Here is a 20,382-nt window from a genome sequence, read left to right on the forward strand (position 1 = left end):
GAAACCTTAAATGGTTTTTTCATATCGATTTGTTAAGTAAGAAATTAGCCTCAGCCTGCTATGCAATTTGCAATAAGAACTGTTTCGGAGGAAATCAATTTAGCATCTTCCAAAATAACATATTTTTCTTTGTTAAATCATGTTATCATTATTAAAATATACAATGTTATCATTATTATAAACAATACCAAGATAAATTTATGTGTGAATATTACCAAAATGTCATTTTAAAGGTTGTGCAATATTGTGTGCCCTCACTACACTCATATTCGATGGCCAGCTAGCTCATTCGATATAAATAAAGTTGACTTTGTCATTATTTATTTTGATTTTGTGTTTAGTTCAGTAGGTATATATACGTACAAATTTTGTGTACCTCCATTACCACTTTTCTGTATTTTTTTAAACATCTGAAATATCGAACTCTGGAGTATAAGTTAAATAACCTGTACCTACGTGTAATAAATGATAATTAAAACTTGTCTTATAAAGGATATCTATGTTTTATAAAGGATAAATATTATAATAACATAATTTTATCATCTCTTTATAATTACTATAATTAAATTAGCCAAATTATATAAAAAAACTTAAAATTAAAAGTCTTTCTTATACAACTACATTCAAATGTTGCGGGAATAAGCGATCTTGACTACGTCATGCGCGAAAGCGAACCGATTTTGGAACATTATGTATCATAAACTCGGTTCGCTAATCCCAGTCCGAACTGTCTAGTGAATTTAGTAATTATTTTTTTGCGAAGTTAGTTACTTTTTGACAGACTAAAAGTGGCTGGAAATTACTATACAACCAAGCACCCGTACTCATAGCCAATATTAATAGTAAACAAACTAAATAGTAAATAAAATAGAACTTTGCAAATTTCCGACAATCAATATTTATTTATCTGCACCATATAATAAATAGTTATGTTAAATTATAACAACTAAATATATATTTTTTAAATATATACTACCCAAAATTTGATGGGTTTAGTATACACTTCGACTATTTAGAATAATTCTTCTTTTTTTAAAGAAAGAAGTCTGTAATAGCAGGATACTTGAGCTATTAATACTGAGAAGTAGGAATTGTTGTGTTGTAGGTTTCCGACAATGAATCTGTCAAAATTTGTCCGAGCTAAGCGAATGGAGTTTACCTTGTGTATTCATTGTACCATGATCTATGTCCCTTTTTGCTAACTTTCAAAAATAACAGTGAACAATTCTTCTATTGATAGCGTCTATATTCTTTGGTTTTATATGCAACAAGAATATAATAAGAGGGTTACTCAACCGAATATTACTGATAATTTTGAATAACTGTGACTCAAATATGGATAAAAATAAATCTCAAACATTTATTTTAAGTCTAAATGACTTCGGACAGAAGATTTGTAGGTCTCAATCAGAGCCAGATAAAAAGTAAGTACATTTTGTACAAAACTACATCTTTGGTAGTACCAGATGTATTATCCCAGCATTTATTAAGACCATTGTACAATTACTAACTAACAATAACATTACATACGTGGGTTTTATTTCCAATAAATATTCGATGGTAAAAAGGAATGTGTACAAAAAATTTTCAAACATTGACTTTTTTTAAGGTACATCTTAGATGATGAAGGCAACATGACAGAGTACTATGATCCAGAAACATCTGTATGCACCCTTAACTTGGATTCTCAAGGTATTATTAGTGAAGGTGACAGCAATGATACAAGCAACAGTGAACATAATAATATATCTGCTTTGGAAGATCCAACACAATTGGGTACGTTGGTAATATGGTATATTAGTTTAATTAATGAAGGTATTTACTTTTTAATTCTCATATAGCTGTTTGATTATGATTACTTATGTGTTTTTTAAATATTTGTTTTTATAAAGTGATTGAAATCAGGAAACAGTTCAGTATTTAAATGATTTAGGTATAATTTGTGTACTCAAGAAAACCCCATTATGTTTAAATATGTTCTTTAATCCTCTTTAACATGTTCAGTGTGGATGTATGAACCAAGATTTGTACTCTGAACCAACCCTGTGTGGGTCTTGGCCTGTTCAAGAATCAGTCTCCATTCCGCCCTATCTTTCGCCCTGGTTTTCTAATTTCTGACCCCTAGATTCATCAAGTCATCTTCGACTTAAGTTTTAAATCTAGATCTTGGTCTGCCCCTCTTCCTGGTTTCTACTGGCTCTTGATATAATATCTCTCCTTGGGGGTCTCCAGTATCCATTCTTTCAAGGTGTCATTGCCACCTTAGTCTATTAATTTGAATCGACCTGACGATGTTGCATTTTTCATACTATTGATACAACTCAAAATTGTAGTGCCTGCACCATATCCCGCTTTCTTGTACTCCTCCGTATATGTGCCTAAGTATTCTTCTTTTAAAGCGGCCTAACAGTTCTTCGTCGCTTTTTACCATAGTCCATGTCTCTGACGCGTATGTCAGGACAGGTTTAATAAGAGTTTCATATATTAGTATCTTGGTTTTTCTGCTAATTCGCCAGGTATATTCTTCCCTTAATTTCTATGCCTACTAGGTTGCTGTTATTTAGTTGTGTTCCAAGATATATAAACTCCGAGACCCCTTTGAATGTGTGTGCTTCTATCACCAGATCTTGTTGTGCCGCTATTTGTGCGGCAAACATGGCATACATGTGTGGAGGCACTATTCATTTCACATATATGTATCCACCCATAAAGTGTTAAGTTAACAATAATAATAATCCTTTCAGCTGATGCTGATCTAACTAGAAGAGTCAAAAATATCATCTTGACTGTACAGTCATCAGGAAGGCTGCTGGAGAGAGTAATGTTTTCCACCATTAGAAATTTTATTAATTCTTTAAATTTGGTATGCCTTTTTCATATTTTATTTAAAGAAATATTTCTAAAGCACCCTATTTGGGTCTCTTGAGCATGTGAAAAATCAGCTTTGTTTCTGGCTGTAATGATCAATTTATTATCTTTCTGTTGAGATACTTTAGTGTTAAACAGATGCAATGATTCTTAATCTTTTTTTATGCTATAAACTGTCTGGAAATTTGATCAATAATTAAACATATGCTTCTGCAGAACACATTCAATTCCTTGGCAAGTGTTTAAGCTTCCTTAACAACTTCAAATTTATTTCTTGGATTTTTTTAAATCTATTAAGCTCATTTTGAGAAGGAATGTTGTCTCATCAAGAGATTTATTTTCATTACGGAGCATTTTAGATGTTAGATTGATTCTCTGCAAAACTTTACTTTAAACCACTAAGTAGTATCAATACAATACAATGCAAACATGTGAGAAAACATGAAAACTCTTAAAAAAAAATAAAAATAATATTTATCAAGTAACATAAAACATATATAAAGTGAGATTTTATTGAGATGGGTTAGGTACATAATCTTTTATGAGTCTTACTAAATACATATATGACTTCATAAATGTTTCCCTTAAACCACGCCACCTCCAAAGTTTTTCATTTAAAAACATATATTTTATTTATCAAGTCATAAAAGATTCAAATCGAACTGATCACCCTTTCTATTACCGCCTACATACCTACTTGTTAACAATAGGTATCCATTTTCCAGACACCTACGATATCTCCTCAATTCAAACCCCTCCTCCTTCGACAATTTGACTTCCCTCTACTGACACCAGCTTATTGCACCTAAACAAATCAGAAACACCTGTAAGTCAAATGAATCAAGAATTTCTTAAAATATTAAGCAAATGTGGTAGCTGTTTCAAAGTTTACACAGATGCCCCCAAAAACGAAGACGAAACTGGGGCAGCAATCTACTCATCAGATTATACAGAAGCTTACAAATTACCATCATATACAACAACGTTCTCAGCTGAATTGTATGCGATACTAAAAGCACTAGTTCTGATAGTGAACAAAAATAAAAAGAGAAATATCATTATTACAGATTCTCTCAGCTCAATAATGGCATTAAACCAACTCTACTGCAATCATCCACTACTTCTTCTCATTAAAAAGGAACTAAAACATGCAGAAAATATGAACATTAAAGTTAATTTTATATGGGTACCGTCACATACTGGAATCGAAGGAAATGAGGTTGTAGACTAAATAGCAAAAAATGCACCTACGAACCCAAATGCAGAAGAGAATACGAAATATCTTCACACCGACCTGAAAGCATTCTTTAAAGAAAAGATTAATTCAATATGGCAGGATACATGGAAGAACTTCCCAACTAAGCTGTACAAAGTTGATATTAATCATAAAAATTCCCAAAATTGAACATTAGAAGATAACAAGTAACCTTCACTCGCCTCCGGATTGGTCATACTCGGTTAACACACGACTACCTACTAAAACGTGCTGATAAACCTGTGTGTGACATGTGTAAAAGTGTCTTAACGGTAAAACATTGTTTATTGCAGTGCCCCAAGTATGATGTGCAACACATAATGTATAACATACCATCAACATTAAATAGTGCTCTTGGAAAAGACAGTGATACTAAAAATATTTTTGCCTTTCTCAAACACTGCAAGCTGTTATCAAAAATTTAATATTTTACTTTGTATAGATTTAGGTTTATTTCTATTTATGTACTGCTATGGTTAATATTCTATTGTTAAGTTCTAATCACAATCCATACACGCTAATAACCCTGCGTGGTTGATGTGTCATGTAAGGAAAAAAAAGTCATAAAAGACAATCATTTCTGTGATCATTATTAATAGAATCATTAAGTTACTAAGTTTACACTAACTTTAGTTTATTTATTTGGGAAAACCCCATTAATAGACTAAACCACAACAAATACTTAGGTTTAGTACAAAAATAAATATTTTATCCAACTAATACTTTCATGTAAATAAAATATAAGGAACTTAATTAATAATCACTAATACTTTAATGTTAAATTGAAAAATAAGCAGTCTTAATAAAAAACTAAAAAAATGCTAAAAATATCCATATTATTTACTCAGACTGAATAGCCACCCAAAGGATTGCTAATACCATAAAAGGTTCTATGGGATGAAATATAAAATGTTAACTAGTGACGAAGCCGTGGGTAGGATGGTGCTATAATATAGATGTGCACACCACTCTAATAAACAATCTAAATCAGCTTCAGGAGAGTCTGGTCTGCTAAACAATTAATTGGTTTACAGAATTTAAGGCCATCAGAAAATTTCACACAGACTATTTAAGAACGTTAAGTATTTGCTAATGACTGTGGTGGTATATACTTAAACCAACTATACATTGCGTATTATTTAATTTGCACAATACAAATTTCTGCTCTACTCTTTTTTTTTGTTAGTTGGATACTATTTGATTTCATTTTATTACTAACAAAAATAACCACTCCACCTCCAATCTGTTTTTTTTTCTAGTCATAGTATCATGGTCACTTCTGGAAATTCTGCAAAATTTTCACATGTAATCATTATCACTAATGATATTATTTAAGTTAAGCACTTTCTACCATAATAATTATATCATAGACACAAGTGGCAATTGGGTTCCTTAGCTCATATAGTTTGGTCCACACACCACCAACATTTTGTTAAGTTTAGTTATATGAGGCAGAATGCACAATGTAAGTACTCGCCCTTTTCTAATTTTTATTTGATTCTGGATTAGAGCATTGATCTCCCATCACATCAGCTCCGTCATATCCTTGACTTTTACATTTTTTATTTTAAAAAGTCAAACGCCTCAATAGTAGTTATTTGAAGCAAAAGTGATCATTTTATTTTGGGTTTTAGGTTTTACTTTACTTTGCTAATGATCATGTTATAAATGGGTTTTTAAAAGAGTTATATTTAGATATTAAATCAATTATCTTTAAAACAATTTCAGATGTACTACCAACTGTTTTAATATTTTCATTCTGGTGTTCTGTAAATGGTAAATTACATGTGACCATAGGTAGCCTGAAAGGTGCTACGAAAAAATCTTAGTGTTATTACCAAGTGGCCCCAAGGGCACATAAATCCAGATAAACTAACCCAGCCTAGAGACATACAAATTAAGAAACATAATAGAAACCTTACTAGAATCCATCTGTTAATTATAAACACATCATATTAAATTGAGTCAAGTATACTAAAAATATTGGGTTACTATTTAAATACTTGAATTTTATGTAATGAATTGAAACAAAACACAAGAGGATTTATAGCTTAAACATTAAAAATATATAAAAAAGAGTCACAGATCATCGTTGTGCTATTCTACCAACATTATATATAGCATATAGCCAGTCACTCATTCCTACCTTTTGTCATTATTTAAAATGTCAACAGTTCTAGTTTCTGAGACTCCAGAGCTGGCATGGACAGCTGCGTCTTTATGTAAACTTGAAATTAGTATTAAAATAGTAAAGTGATTTTGATTTTCTTGGGGCGTATAACATCAATATAATTGTTTTAGTAAAACCGAAAATGTTGTTTTTAACAGTGTATATTTTATTGAGTTGAAATTTTGAGGAATCGCTCTATTTTTTTGCAACATCCTCACAAGTGTAAATATATGATTGACTAATAGATTATTTACAAGTCTAATACTGATATACTAGTTACCAGTAATACTATGACTAGTTTTATGTATTGGTGAAATTAATCTAATGACACCTTCTGCTGAATGTCTTATTTTGAACTGGTGTACTAGTAGTAGACTTATCTTTAATTTGTGTAATTTTCTGGCATCCACCACCGCAAATAATTGGATTCCATACTTATTAGATTTGGACAAAATGTATTGACGAAAATTGCAACTTCTATTGGGTGAATAAAGTTCGGCGCACATACTCATTACATACTCATTAAACACTTAATAATATCACGGAAAAGGGTTGTCAAGCTACTGATGATGAATATCACGAATGGGTGCTAACTTATCACTTGATATCATATTGATTTTGTTTTTGCTATCAAATCTGATATGTCTCAGTATAAAAAGGTACATGTTACTTATGGTAGTGTTAAAAGTCTTTGACCATAATATCAAGTAAATATAAATCTTCAAAATTCAAGTGAGATGATTCCTGGACTCAACCAGCAACCAGAATATCCAAAACGCCTTTATTTCTGTTTGAGAAATACTAAACTAGAGTCCAGAGAATATAAAATTATTTTTCTATAAAGAAATATTGTAATTATTATTTGGTGTATTTAGGAGTTGTAAGATATAATCAAAAAATTTAACAATTCTCTTTCGTTTCGTATCCCCAGACTATATTTTCTTATTATATCTCGCTGTTTTCCTTCGCCAATCTTCGCAATAAAATTTTCCATGAAAATATTTAGCTCGTGTTTATTTGTAGATGCAAAAACTTTTTTTTTCTTTCTTTCTAAACGATTATAGAATGTTTCAATATATTTTTCATGATAGTCTTGTATGGATGCATACATTTTTTTTTTCATCATAGTCTTATGTGAGTGCACAGACTTGCAATATATTCACATTTATTGTATTTCTTGCAATTGTATGATTAATATCTTATCTGAGAATAGGACTAAAGCTTTGTGCGTATCCTTCATCGCAAATATTGCCACCCCATTTATGTTTTATTTTCTTTTTACCTTTTAGTATACAATATAATCATATATAGTTACTTTGCCAAAACTTGGCCATCTCACTTCACTTATTCAATGACTATATATATCTAGCCACCTCATTTTTTTAAAGTGTCATGAAATTTTCCTGTCTCGTACACGCGTCTTACATTCCATGTACCTATGTCCCTCTTGTTTATTTATACATCTAGCTGATCTGGATCTAATAGGGGAGCATTCTTTCTTTTTTAATTTTAAGTAATATATAAAAACATTTACAAAAATAATCAAAATGTGCTTGATTACGAGGGTGGATTGATATAAAACTAGCCTTTGATAGAAAAATCAAGTTTTTTGGAATTAAATCGATTTATTTCTCAACATAGTCCCCTTTTACCTCGATACACTTAGTAAGACAATATTCCAATTTTTTTATCCCATCCGAATAGTACTTTTGCTAGAGCTCTTCAAAATAGGCCGAAGTTTCAGCGACGACTTCATCATTTGTTGCGAAACGGCGTCCTCCCAGCCATTTTTTTAGGTTTGGAAACAGGAAAAAATCGCTGGCGGCAATATCTGGGCAATACGGTGGTGTTCAACTAATTCATAGCCTAATTCGTGTAATTTTGCCATGACGACGGCCGATCGGTGAGCCGGTGCATTGTCTTGGTGAAAGAGCACTTTTTTGCGTTCCAAACCGGGGCGTCTTCGACGCAATTCGGCATCGAATCGATCCACTAATGCTGCGTAGTACTCACCATTTATTTTTTTTCTTTTGACGTGACAACGTCTTAAATTAGGTTGTGGCTCGGAGTCACTCATGAAAAAGTGTAACGCCCGCTCACGTCTGTTACGATGAGTCACCGAACGAGAGAGAGGCCCGCCGGACCGGCGAATGCCTTGTGTCTCTCTCCCACTCAAACATGATCGGTCCGCTGCGCGCGCAGCACTAGAGAATTAGGCGCGTTGCTAGAATTGCTATAATTCCATAAGAGAAATCATGACGCAGTCGACGCACTTGCATAAATGGAAGGCGCGGTGAGACCAAACGTTCACTGATAGGATCCAGAGGCGGTAGACCTGGATGCGCGGTGCAATTCTTATTTTCATTCAATTCCTTGTTCCTATTGTGCAATTTAATAATATTCATATCAATAAATATTCTACAGAGAAAAAGACGTTGTCACGTAAAATCTTCGCCCGTAAAACCGACTTTACAGGCAACCGATTTTTTTTTCCAAGTAGTCGATGTGGATGATGCCCTTCGCATCCCAGAAAACAGTCGCCATCACTTTGCCGCTTCTTCGGCGGTCCTTCGCTGCGTTTGCGCCACTGTTTCGACTGTTCTTTGGTTTCCGGTGTGTAATAATGCACCCAGGTTTCATCAACGGTGATAAATAAGCGAAAAAAATCCTTCACACGTTTTTGCATTTGATCGATTGTAAGCAAACGCGGCACCCATCGCGCGGATAGCTTTTTCACGTCCAAATGATGGTGAATGATGTTGTGTACGTATTCGTAGGAAATGTTTAGGACCTCTATTAACTCGCGGAGCTTAATTCGACGATCTTCCATAATCATGTCATGGACTTTGTTGATCATTTCCAGCGTGGTGACTTCATTTTGCTTCCCGGGACGCTCATCATCAAAAACACTCCTACGACCACGGACAAAATTCAGCTTTCCAAAATTTTACTGTTGCTAACGAAGGTGCAACCTCACCATAAACTTCGTCCAGGTCGGCTTTGATTTGCACATTCGTTTTACCCTTTTTGTGGAGGAACTTAATCACCGAACGATACTCGACTTTTTCCATTTCTCCGAAAACACAAAATTTTCTTGCTTTTGACGGCTGTAAAAACCAAACTAATTGTTTTTAAAACTTAAAATTTTGACAGACGTTATATCATGAATGGCAAATGTCAACACCGAAACCAATTCGGTATCAAGTAGCGCCATCTATCCAAGGCTAGTTTAATATCAATCTATCCTCGTATAAAGATTTCGGTTAACCTTCTATAAATTAAATTAATTGTTTTTTAATTCTTAGGAATAATGAACTCATTGGATGGTGTTTCGGAATTTGAAGAGAAACTTATGAATGATTTAGATTCCGATTTTTTAAATATAGAGCCGTGTCCACATTCTGATTATATAATGCAGCATATGGATATAAGGGAACCCTTATCAAAACTTAAAAAGCTTATAGAAAACAGATTAGGCATTAGCCTTCAAGGATATGCTTTTTCATTACAGGATGTACAAATTGTAAGTTTCTATTTTTAGTATCAACTAAATAATATTAGAGACCAGAAAGTATAGTATATTTTACAATATATATGTACAATATTATTTTTTTGTCCAGTTGAGTATCGTTACTGAGAGATCTACATAGATTTTGGAAAATATGCATATAGTGAGAGATAATAAAAATTATAAAATAACGATAATATGTAATATTTTTTAAAAATATTACATACTTTTCAATATATCCAAATAAATATATCCAAATAAAAATATGTGGTTCCTATACAATAATTCCACTATTTGGAAGAATGATTTCATCGTTTGAAGGCAGAGAAGTGGGGAAAGACGTACGACAATCCAGTGGCGTACACTCACTTTTATTTCAATGTTAATTATATTATATTTTTTAAATATTATTTGTTCGAAATAGACCACAATATAAATTTATTTACAAGTTTTTACTGACGTTTCGATCTCTATATCCAAAGACCGTTTTTAAAGATATACACGATAGTTACATTTATTTTATTTGTTTATTATTATATATTTATATAATATTATTTATATAATCTTATATTATTTATTTTCTTTTTTTTTTAACTTAAACGGTCTGTGGAATAGAGATCGAAACGTCAGTAAATTAACCATGGATATATTGTGGCTTATTTTTAAAATTCTCCCTAAAAATACAGAATTCCACAAGCAAAAAGCTATAAAAAATAAATATATCTATCATTTATATATTTGAAAACGGTCTCTTTATAGAGATCTAAACGTCAGTAAATTAAACATTTGAATATATTTTGAGGCTTATTCCCTACATTCCCCTAAAAATACAGAATGTCATATGCAAAAAGCTATAATTGATGGATTCGACCGTTACTTGATGGAAATTCATTTTATGTAACAATAAAACACTGAAAACTTTGTTTTCAAAACTCCCACAAAATTTATTATAAAATCTTATCACTACAGCTGTTTCGGCATAGTGCCTTTCACAAGTGATCTATTTTTGGTATGCATTTACACTTTATAGTCTTTAACGAAACCACTATAGTCTTTAACCAACTTGAGACAAACAGTTCTCCCCTCCTCAACCTATTTGGGTAAAGACTATAATGTGTAAATGCATACCAAAAATAGATCACTTGAGAAAGGTACTCTGCCGAAACAGCTGTAGTGATAAGATTTTATAATAAATTTTGTGGAAGTTTCGAAAACAAAATTTTTAGTGTTTTATTGTCACAAAAAGCAAGCAATACATTTGCAGAAAGCTTATTGATGCTACCCGGCTGTCGCGGAAGTTACGCTACAACATCTATTGACGTGACCTGACCAGGTTCTAATTTTGTTAAGATTCTCTTAAACCAGCGCTCAAATACTTCGGAAGTCATTTCTTAATGATAATCTCCTGTTTTTCTTGACTAATATTGACGCAAACCATCAACAAGGAACCCTGTATCAATTCCTATATGGATAATAATTAAACGTCGTCCCTTTTCTGATGAAGCTTTTAATCCGGTAAAGCAGCCTTCTATAAATGCTTCGCGTTTACCTTTGACATTTAAATCTTGCTAATCATTTCCAACTGTATGACCTTCGTTAATCCAGGTTTCATCCAAATAATATGTTTTCCGTTCAATGCTGCGAAGCTTTCGTATTTCTTTAAAATATTTTCTTCTCCACACAATAATTTCTTTTTTTCTTCTTCTAATAACACACTTTTTCTGTTTTTACATATCGAAAGTTCATTTCGCGCATAGCTCTGATTAATATTCTACGAGATATCTTGGGTAAAAAGTAATTGTTTTCGAGCCCTTGAGAAATTTTTTCAGTGTTGGAATTTTACTCCGAAAATAAAATGTCTTGTCTCGTCATCCAAAATAATGTTTTTTCTACCTCTAGTTTTACGTTTTACTTGCTTTTTATTTTCCGATGTATTTTTAGGCACATGATAAATACAGCTAATTGAATACAATTCAATTCCTTTAAACGATGAAATTACTCTTCCAAATAGTGGACTTTTACTATATATGAGTATGTGAGGTACGAAAAAATAAGTGAATCCAGATATATTTGTACAAAGTGTGATATTGATCTGTGTGTAACTCGATGTTTTGAACTCTACCATACGAAGCAAATATTTTAATTAATACTTTTTGAAATAACTCTTTTTTTTGTTACTTCACCAAGTTTTATTAGCAAATTTTTTATACCCACCGTACATATGCGTCAGTGGGTCTGATGGTAAGAAAAATATCCTTGGGATTCTCTGACATGCATAGTAGTTTAATCCTGGGCCCTAAAGGGTTAAGAGCAAAAATCGTTTTCCTCATCTCGTCCGTAATTATGTTTCTTCTAAATGCTAAATAAATAATGTTGATTAAATTAGTACAAACTATTTTTAAATTTATAATTACTTTACTATAATTTCTTTTCATAATAATTTATTTTATAAATGATTTAATATAATATATAAGTATTTGTTAAAGTAATAATGATTTTAGCTGGATGATAACAAAAATTTAGTCGAGCAATGTGTTCAAGGAGAAGGATTGGTACAAGTCAATGTACAAATCCAGACAAATCTGAAAAGGATCAATATCATAGACGTTTTAAAACCTGCCGAGGACTATGTTCATATTGGTTAGTATTTAATTTTCTATATTGGGATATTTATTATTTTAAACCATGTCTGCTTCCTTCTATGACGATGATGGTCTTCCTTTTTTCCTTCTTTCTCTCAGAATCTAATTACATGTTCACAGTACAGGTGTCTTCAAGTCTCTGATGTACAGTTTCTGTAAAATTTGTACAACTCCTTATTTTTCATTTGTAATTCTCTGAATTCTTGAAACATGGCATGAGGCCTGAGGTAATCCGTTTCGAGGGCTTCCATTGTAACTTCTTTTTTTCCTAGTACTAACTTTTTCCTATTATAACTTTGCAGCACCGTACTAATCACGACCAGCGTTTCAGAAATACTTATTTAGAGTTGCCTTCCATCTTTCATACCTACCTTTTTTGTTGTTACGTTAGTTTGTTATTATTTACTCTCAATTAACCTTATCTTTTTTTAACATTCTAAACTTTTTTCTAACCTTCTGAACGTTTTGGCCTTTACACAGAAAAATACTAAAATACTACGATAGAATTCGAAGATGCAATTGTATAAAACACTAATACGACCCATTGTGATCCATGATTGTCAAACATGTACCCTGCTGAAAAGTTAGAAAGCGTGGATTGGGGAGTCTCCAGAATGATGTAATAATGTTAAAAAAAGTTTAGAATGTTATCAAAAGAACGGTTAATGCGAGTAAATAATAACAAACTAACGTAACAACAAAAACGGTATGAAAGATGGAAGGCAACCCTAAATAAGTATTTCTGACTCGATGGTCGTGATTAGTACTAGTAATTTTAGTAACTAATCTACTAGTAATCTTAGCTCTAGGTTTAATATATGTATATATAAGATTAATACGATTATAATTGCGCTAAGCATTCGACATCCTCTTCGATGTCTTCTTCAGGACTTCCGAGGTCTCAGTCTCCAGAGCCTCCAGACAATGATCACTAATTAACTCATTACTGGTGCTGGGAATAGAGGACGGGTCATTTATACCGACGATGGGGACGTAGCTTGGGTGGTGGTAGGCGTGGGGCCAGCGAGGGGATTAGTGCGGTGGTTGGCGCGAACATTTCTGACAGTAGGATTTTGATTGACGGGTGAAGCGAAGAGATGAAAGTTTTTGTTGTTCGGTAAATATTGTCTTTATTCCTTTTGATTTAAGAATTTTATCTTCTTCTATCTCCCAAATTCTTAACTAAAGTTTACATCTCAACAAAAGCCTGCTATCGCTTTGATGAATAGAAAAGGCAAAAGAGCACAATTATTGTTGTCAAACGCTCCGTGTATGAATCGGTATCATTGGTTTTATAACTCGTTATTTCTGTAAAACTTTGCGTCATCACAAAGACTCGAGTAGATACAAATTCAAACACAGAACTGCAAGCGAATGTATCTGTTTACTTGCCACCTGTGATGATAGCTGCAAAAGGAGCCATCTATTTTGATGGCCACAAACGAAATACTATTTAATAAAATCGTTTTCTATCCTTTTGAGCTGTTAGAAAATTGCAAAGTTTACATTTCGGCAAAAGTGTGCAATCCTTTTGCACGTTTTGCAGCTACCACTACAGGTGGGAAATAAGCAGAGACATTCTCTGGCCGTTCTATGTTGGAATTTGTATCTACCTTGTCTCTGACGACACAAGGTTATGCAGAAATAATGCGTTATAAGACTCTAATGATACCAATTCATACACGGAGCGTTTGACGAATTGTGCTCTTGCGCCATATACAGGGATGAGTGCCTTAAGAACCGGCAAAATAACGCAAAAGATAGAAAACATAATACGTTGTGAAATAAAAAGAGATGCAAGTAGTAGAGGTGAGAAATTATCGATATAAACCTATAATTTACGTTACATTCCATTAGATCTATCGAAAGTTTCCCACCTTTAGACGTTAGCTTATGAGCTGGTTGACTTCAGTCATACTAATACGTATCACGTAATGTAAGTAAAAACACTTCAAGTACGAGTATGTTTTTATCCAAAATTAAAGTATTGATCAATAATAAACTGTGATTTGAGACGTCACATACACTCTTCTCAGTACAGAATTATCATAGCTTGTTATTCTGTATTTATCAAATTACTACTAATTAAACTGTTTACTTACATTTGCTTTATTGCCTCTAATCAGTTTTTACTTTATGCGAAATTTAAAAAATGTTAATGTTCGACGTCATACTTGTAATATTATGACTGAAGTCAACTAGCTCATAAGCTAACGTCTAAAGGTGGGAAACTATCGATAGTCCTAATGTAATGTAATGTAAATTAGAGGTTTCTATCGATAATTTCCCACCTCTACTACTTTCATCTCTTTTTATTTCACAACGTATTATGTTTTCTATCTTTTGCGTTATTTTGCCGGTTCTTAAGGCACTCATCACTGGATATATATATATATATATATATATATATATATATATATATATATATATATATATATATATATTTATATATATATATATATATATATATATATATATGTATATATATGTATATAATGTGTATTATATATATATATATATATATATATATATATATATATATATATATATATATATATATATATATATATATATATATATATATATAGTTTGAGTTTAGCGAACCATAATATATATTTTTTTAGTGGATTTTCTTGGGCTTAGGTTCATAAAAAAATTTGATTTGATACTAAGGCATTTTCATATATTTTTTCGACGTTTCGGCAGGAAATCCATGCCTTTTTCAAGAAGTAATATTGACTAAAAAACATTTTATGATAGACATAATACGATTTAAAAGTTAAACTTTTGACTTACCAAGCATGTAAAAATTTGTTACTAACAAGTAGACGTCACAATTAAAATAATATTAAAACATAGGACATACCCACTAAGTCACTACATGTAAAATATATTTTAGATCTAATGTGTTGTTTATTGAAGTTAGTTTATCGTTTAAACAACCAGTTATTTTAACATCATAGGCATTTTTTTAACATCAATCTCAGAACGCCAATTTTCGAACAGCTCAAAAGGATAGAAAACGATTTTATTAAATCGTATTTAGGTCGTGGCAACAGTAGATGGCGCCGTTTGCAGCTACTACTACAAGTGAGAAATAAAGAGACATTTGCTAGCGATTCTGTTGTTACGTTCCAAATTTAAAGTAGAAAGTCCCACCTCTATTTTATCAAAATTTAAATAATTCAGGACGTGTAAGAGCGGTTGCCTATAATATATTATAAGCAAGGTGGCGAAAATAAAATTAGTAATTTTCAAATAGGGGTAATGTCTGGCAAATTGTGCTGAAGTTAAGGGAACACGTCCTCTATTTTGTGAAGAAACTAATTTAGATCGTTCTTTCTAGAGTTATCTTGGAAGAATTGGGATTATAAAATTGAAATTTTTGAATCTCGGTATTATTCGGTGACCTCCGTGTGTCAAGTTGTCAAGTGTTCGGAAAGACGACGGAAAGAAAGGGATTCTAGGTTTGACGGTGTTACTGAAAGGTTGGGCTAGATTAAAAACGGCATTTTGTTTTTTGCTTTTGCTGCTGTTCCATGTGGGATCTGGACTAGTCCGAACCGTGTGGATATTCAAGGGGATTTGCTGCCTTCGTGGAAGGGTTTTTTTGGAATATCCACAATTTCGCTAAAAAAAGCGGATCTACAGTACACGTGAATACCGGGAGTCGTATTTAGATCAAGAAATTAGCCTTAATCACGAGTCCAAATAGCCGACTACGCTTCGGTCCAATTTGGGATATTTCAAACCCCTAATCTGGCTAAGAAGGGTGAGTGTTAGAACATTTCGTTTTTAATTAATTAAAAAGTTGTAGTTATTTTTTTATCCCATCTCTAAAAAGCTATTCACATTTTTATCAGTTTTCATACATTCAAGTTCGGAGACAAGTTTTTTTTTGTATTGCTCCATTATCGCCAAAAGGCAGATAAACAAAGTGTTAAAATCAATATATTTATTTCCAAATAATTATTTTAGACACAGATGGTAATTAATGTTTTCTTGCTTCAGGGTTGGTTTGTTTGTTTTTTTCTGCTTCTTCTTCTTCGTATTTTTCCGTCTGGCTGTAATTTTCAACTTTTCAACATTGTCACACAAGTCTATGTACAGCGACAATCGTATGGGATTTTGGATTGAAGACACGCTGAACTGTAACTGGAATTCCACGCGGTGAAGTATATGAAAATTCGAGGGATGGATCGATAATTAATTTTCAACGGAAGATTTAAGCACCGTCTAATTTGTTTACGGAATACAATAGTTTTTTTTAAAGATTATTTGCTGTTAGTTTTTATTTTCATATTTACAAATACTTTACAGTTTTTTTTTTAAAGATTATTTGCGGTTTATTTTATTAATTAAATATTTACACATACCTATTTTAATTTTGTAAACTGCGTCTAAGGGGGGGTTATATATTTGAGATTTATTTTTTTATATTATTTTCTGCGCACGCACTTGAGCTCACGTGGTGTCCTATTTGTGGTAATTATTTTTTTTTGGTTGGTATTGAACCGCACACCCCTTAGCGTCCGGTACTTTTTATACGTCTTACCTTTCATTTTGTTCTGTTAAATAGAAATAACTTATGAATTTTTGTTAGGCAAGTAGAAGCCGCATTTTTATATTATTTTTTTTAAGCCTATGGTAAAGTTAAATAATATTGTAATATGTATTTATTTTCAACTATCTTGGGAATCTATTTATTAAAATTGACTAAATTCTAATCTGACAATTTCATTTATTTTTTTTTTTTATTCAGGTTGTATACTGTTACTTAGTATTTTAGTAGTAAACCTATTGGTAAGTTGGTGGTTTATTGAATAGTAACGTAGGGAAGGCTGTGGGCCAATTTACCTGGCGCCCCTGATATAACTTCGGATTTTTTTGTTTTGTGGACCGCACGACCATCTCCACTGTTTTGTCTAGCCGCGAGCCATTCCCAGACTGTCACCGTATAGTACTTTTCTTTCCGGGTGTACGTCTGATTTATATTTGGTACATTTTGTAATTTTTTTTTATATAGATTCGGTTTTGTACGCCACATATTTTGGCTCCCAACGTGGGGCCCTTAATTAATTAACCTTTTTTTGTCAACCCCTTGTGTAGATTCCTTTTAATTAGTTAACCTAACGTGTTTGGGCTTTAATTGACTAACTTTGATTTATTTACTTTACCACTGGTTTTGCACTTAGTAGTAGTCTTAGAACTTCGTGTTTAGTGGAAGTGTATGCCAAGAAGTGCTTACTAGTTTTTTTTTGTGTGACGTGAAGTTGGAAGAAGCCAAAAATGGAACTTAAAAGAAGATACTTTGAAGTGGTGTTGTGGAACTTAGAAGAATTATGGATATATTAGGACTTTGAAATATTTCTATTTCAGTTGGAGTTCAAATTTATTTTTTTGAGAAGTTGGACTTCGAAATTCTACATTGTGGTTTAACTTACTTATGTTAGGGAATGTAAAATCTTTTTTTGAGATTATGTTGTGACTTGTAATTTGTTCTGAAACAATGAAATTTTGAAAATCTTTTGTGAAATTTTATAGATTGAATAAAGCGACTATTACTTTTATTTTGCCTTTGGTTTGCTCCCATTAATAAAGTAAACTGTACCTGTGTGTTAATATTTTTACTTATATCTTGATTTTGTTTGAATATTTGCTCCTTTCGGTTGATACATTTTTTTAAATTTTGAACTTTGGCAAGATGGTGCGAAAACTTGTACCCAACTACTTAAGGAAAGAGGAACTGGAATATGAACTCAAAATTCGTGGAGTGTCTACTGGCACTGTTGAGTCTATGAGGTCTAGTCTGTCTGATGCACTTAGTCGTGAGGCAGCAAATGAAAGCTTTAGATATCCTGAGCACCCATTCACCTTTTCACAGGATAAAACTGCAATTGAGACTAAACTTGCGGAGCTGAATACGGCTGTTGGAAAGTTTGCCGGAACTCCTACTTGTGCTGAGTCCTTGAGATTGCGGACACAGATTAACCATGTCTTGGGGAGAATTGATCTTATGGTATTGCCAACAGGTGATGATGCAGACGCAGCCCAGGTTGTTAAGTCAGACTTTCTTGCTGAGATTTTGAAGTTGTCACAGGATTTACATGATAAGCAGCATCCAATCGGATCTGGTTCGGTACCAGTAGCGCTCGATGTGATTTCGGTTTTAAATCAGTCTTTTCAGGCAGGGGTAGGACAAGTTCATGCTTCTTCTCCTGGAGCGATGTCACAAGCTGGTAATAATGTTCTTTCAGGGTCTGTCTCTAGTTTTTCTTCTGGGATGATACTTCCTCATAAATGGGGAATAGAAAAGTTTTCAGGTTCTGCTAGGGGTATGTCTATTTCTGCATTTTTTGAGATGGTGAATGAATTGAGTCTCGCTCGTCATGTACCAGATAGTATACTTTTGGAATCAGGTATAGATTTATTTTCGGATAAAGCCTATCAGTTTTATAAAGATGTTCGTCTACGTGTAGGGAGTTGGGCTGAATTAGTTGAAGAGTTTCGTAGGGAGTACCTGTCAGCTCACCATGGGGAAGCGCTTTTTGAAGAGCTTCGGAGGAGAACTCAGCATTCGTCTGAGACTATTGGAGTTTACTTGGCAATAATGAATAGTTACTTTAATCGCTTGCGTTGTCATGTTCCAGAGGAAGTTAAATTGTCTATAGTTATTAGGAATTTGCATCCGTTCTATCAAGATAGATTACGTGATCCTTTGCCAGCTACCTTGGAGGAACTTCGTGTTCTATGTCGCAGTATGGAGGAAAGACGTGATTGTATTAGGAACTATGTTGAACCGAATAGTAGGAAAATGAATACTTTGGAAAAGGACCTAGCTTATATCAGTGTGGATGCTGAAAGTTTTAGTAGTGTTAGTGAGGGTCCTGTTGCTTCATCCGAATCGGAGTCGGCTAGAGGAAAGTTTAAGACTTTAATCTGTTATCGTTGTAATCAGTCAGGCCATAAGGCAGTAGGGTGTCTAATGAAGAAGGAGGCTGTTCACTGTTTTAAGTGTAAGAAAGAAGGGTTTACAGTCAGAACTTGTCCTTCGTGTAATTCGGGAAACGGAAGGAAGCGCACCTAACTGGTCGAAGAGGTGTTGCCGACGTTGACTCGACCAACCTACGTCCTATTTTAGACTTTATTTTACATCATTCCGAAGGAGATGAACGTCCATATTTGAAAGTTAAAGTCTTAGGAAAGGAAATTTTGGGATTATTGGATTCTGGTGCTTCAAAGACCATTGTAGGAAGAACTGGTTGGAAATTTTTACAAAACTTGGGTTTAGAGTTGGATACTTCGAAGAAAACCGTTTGTAGAGTGGCGAATGGTCAGATGTGTGAATCGTTGGGGGAATGTTTAGTACCTTTCATGGTTAGGGATCGCTTGCGTGTCTTGCCAGTATTAGTTATTTTGGACGTACCGCACATTCTGATTTTAGGATCTGATTTTTGGCGTGTTATGGGTATCGTTCCAGATTTGAGGCATAACGAATGGTATTTTTCGGACGCTCCAGCAATGGTAGGTTCAGTGGATCATCTCCGAGGTCAAACTATTTTGACCGATGCAGAGAAGTCGCAATTGGAGGAAGTTATTAATAGAAGTCGGGAACTAATGGGCACTTCTCTTGGTTGTACTGATGTCACTGAGCATGTGATTGTTTGTAAATCTGCACCCATAAAACAACGTTACTATCCTGTATCCCCAGTAATCCAAAGCCATATTGATAAAGAGCTAGAAGATATGTTGGCGAAAGGAGTAGTGGAGCGATCGAATAGTGCTTGGTCGTCCCCGATTCTCTTGGTGAAGAAAAAGGTTCCAGAAGGTGAAGAACCAAAATGGAGGTTCTACGTAGACTATCGAAAGCTTAATGCCGTAACAGAGAGGGATGGCTACCCATTACCGTACATCTCTAATATTTTAAATAAATTGAAGA

General features: G+C 33.2%; 1 protein-coding gene across 6 annotated transcripts in view; it reads left to right on the plus strand.

The window, feature by feature from the left end:
- The first annotated feature begins 693 nt into the window (after positions 1 to 693).
- Positions 694 to 20,382, plus strand: part of LOC140436937 (uncharacterized) — a 257,943-nt gene continuing 238,254 nt past the window's right edge. For 2 of the 6 annotated variants that reach the window (XM_072526098.1, XM_072526100.1), the window contains exons 1-4: positions 694 to 1,424; positions 1,610 to 1,815; positions 9,599 to 9,816; positions 12,303 to 12,441. In XM_072526098.1, coding sequence (XP_072382199.1) covers positions 1,336 to 1,424; positions 1,610 to 1,815; positions 9,599 to 9,816; positions 12,303 to 12,441 — 652 coding nt within the window. In that variant the 5' untranslated portion in view covers positions 694 to 1,335. Of the gene's footprint in view, positions 1,425 to 1,609; positions 1,816 to 9,598; positions 9,817 to 12,302; positions 12,442 to 20,382 lie in introns of those variants that run through there. The other 4 variants (XM_072526099.1, XM_072526101.1, XM_072526103.1 and 1 more) reach the window with 4 other exon arrangements.

The sequence above is a fragment of the Diabrotica undecimpunctata genome, chromosome 3 (genome assembly GCF_040954645.1).
Source record: "Diabrotica undecimpunctata isolate CICGRU chromosome 3, icDiaUnde3, whole genome shotgun sequence".
NCBI classification, from domain to species: domain Eukaryota; kingdom Metazoa; phylum Arthropoda; class Insecta; order Coleoptera; family Chrysomelidae; genus Diabrotica; species Diabrotica undecimpunctata.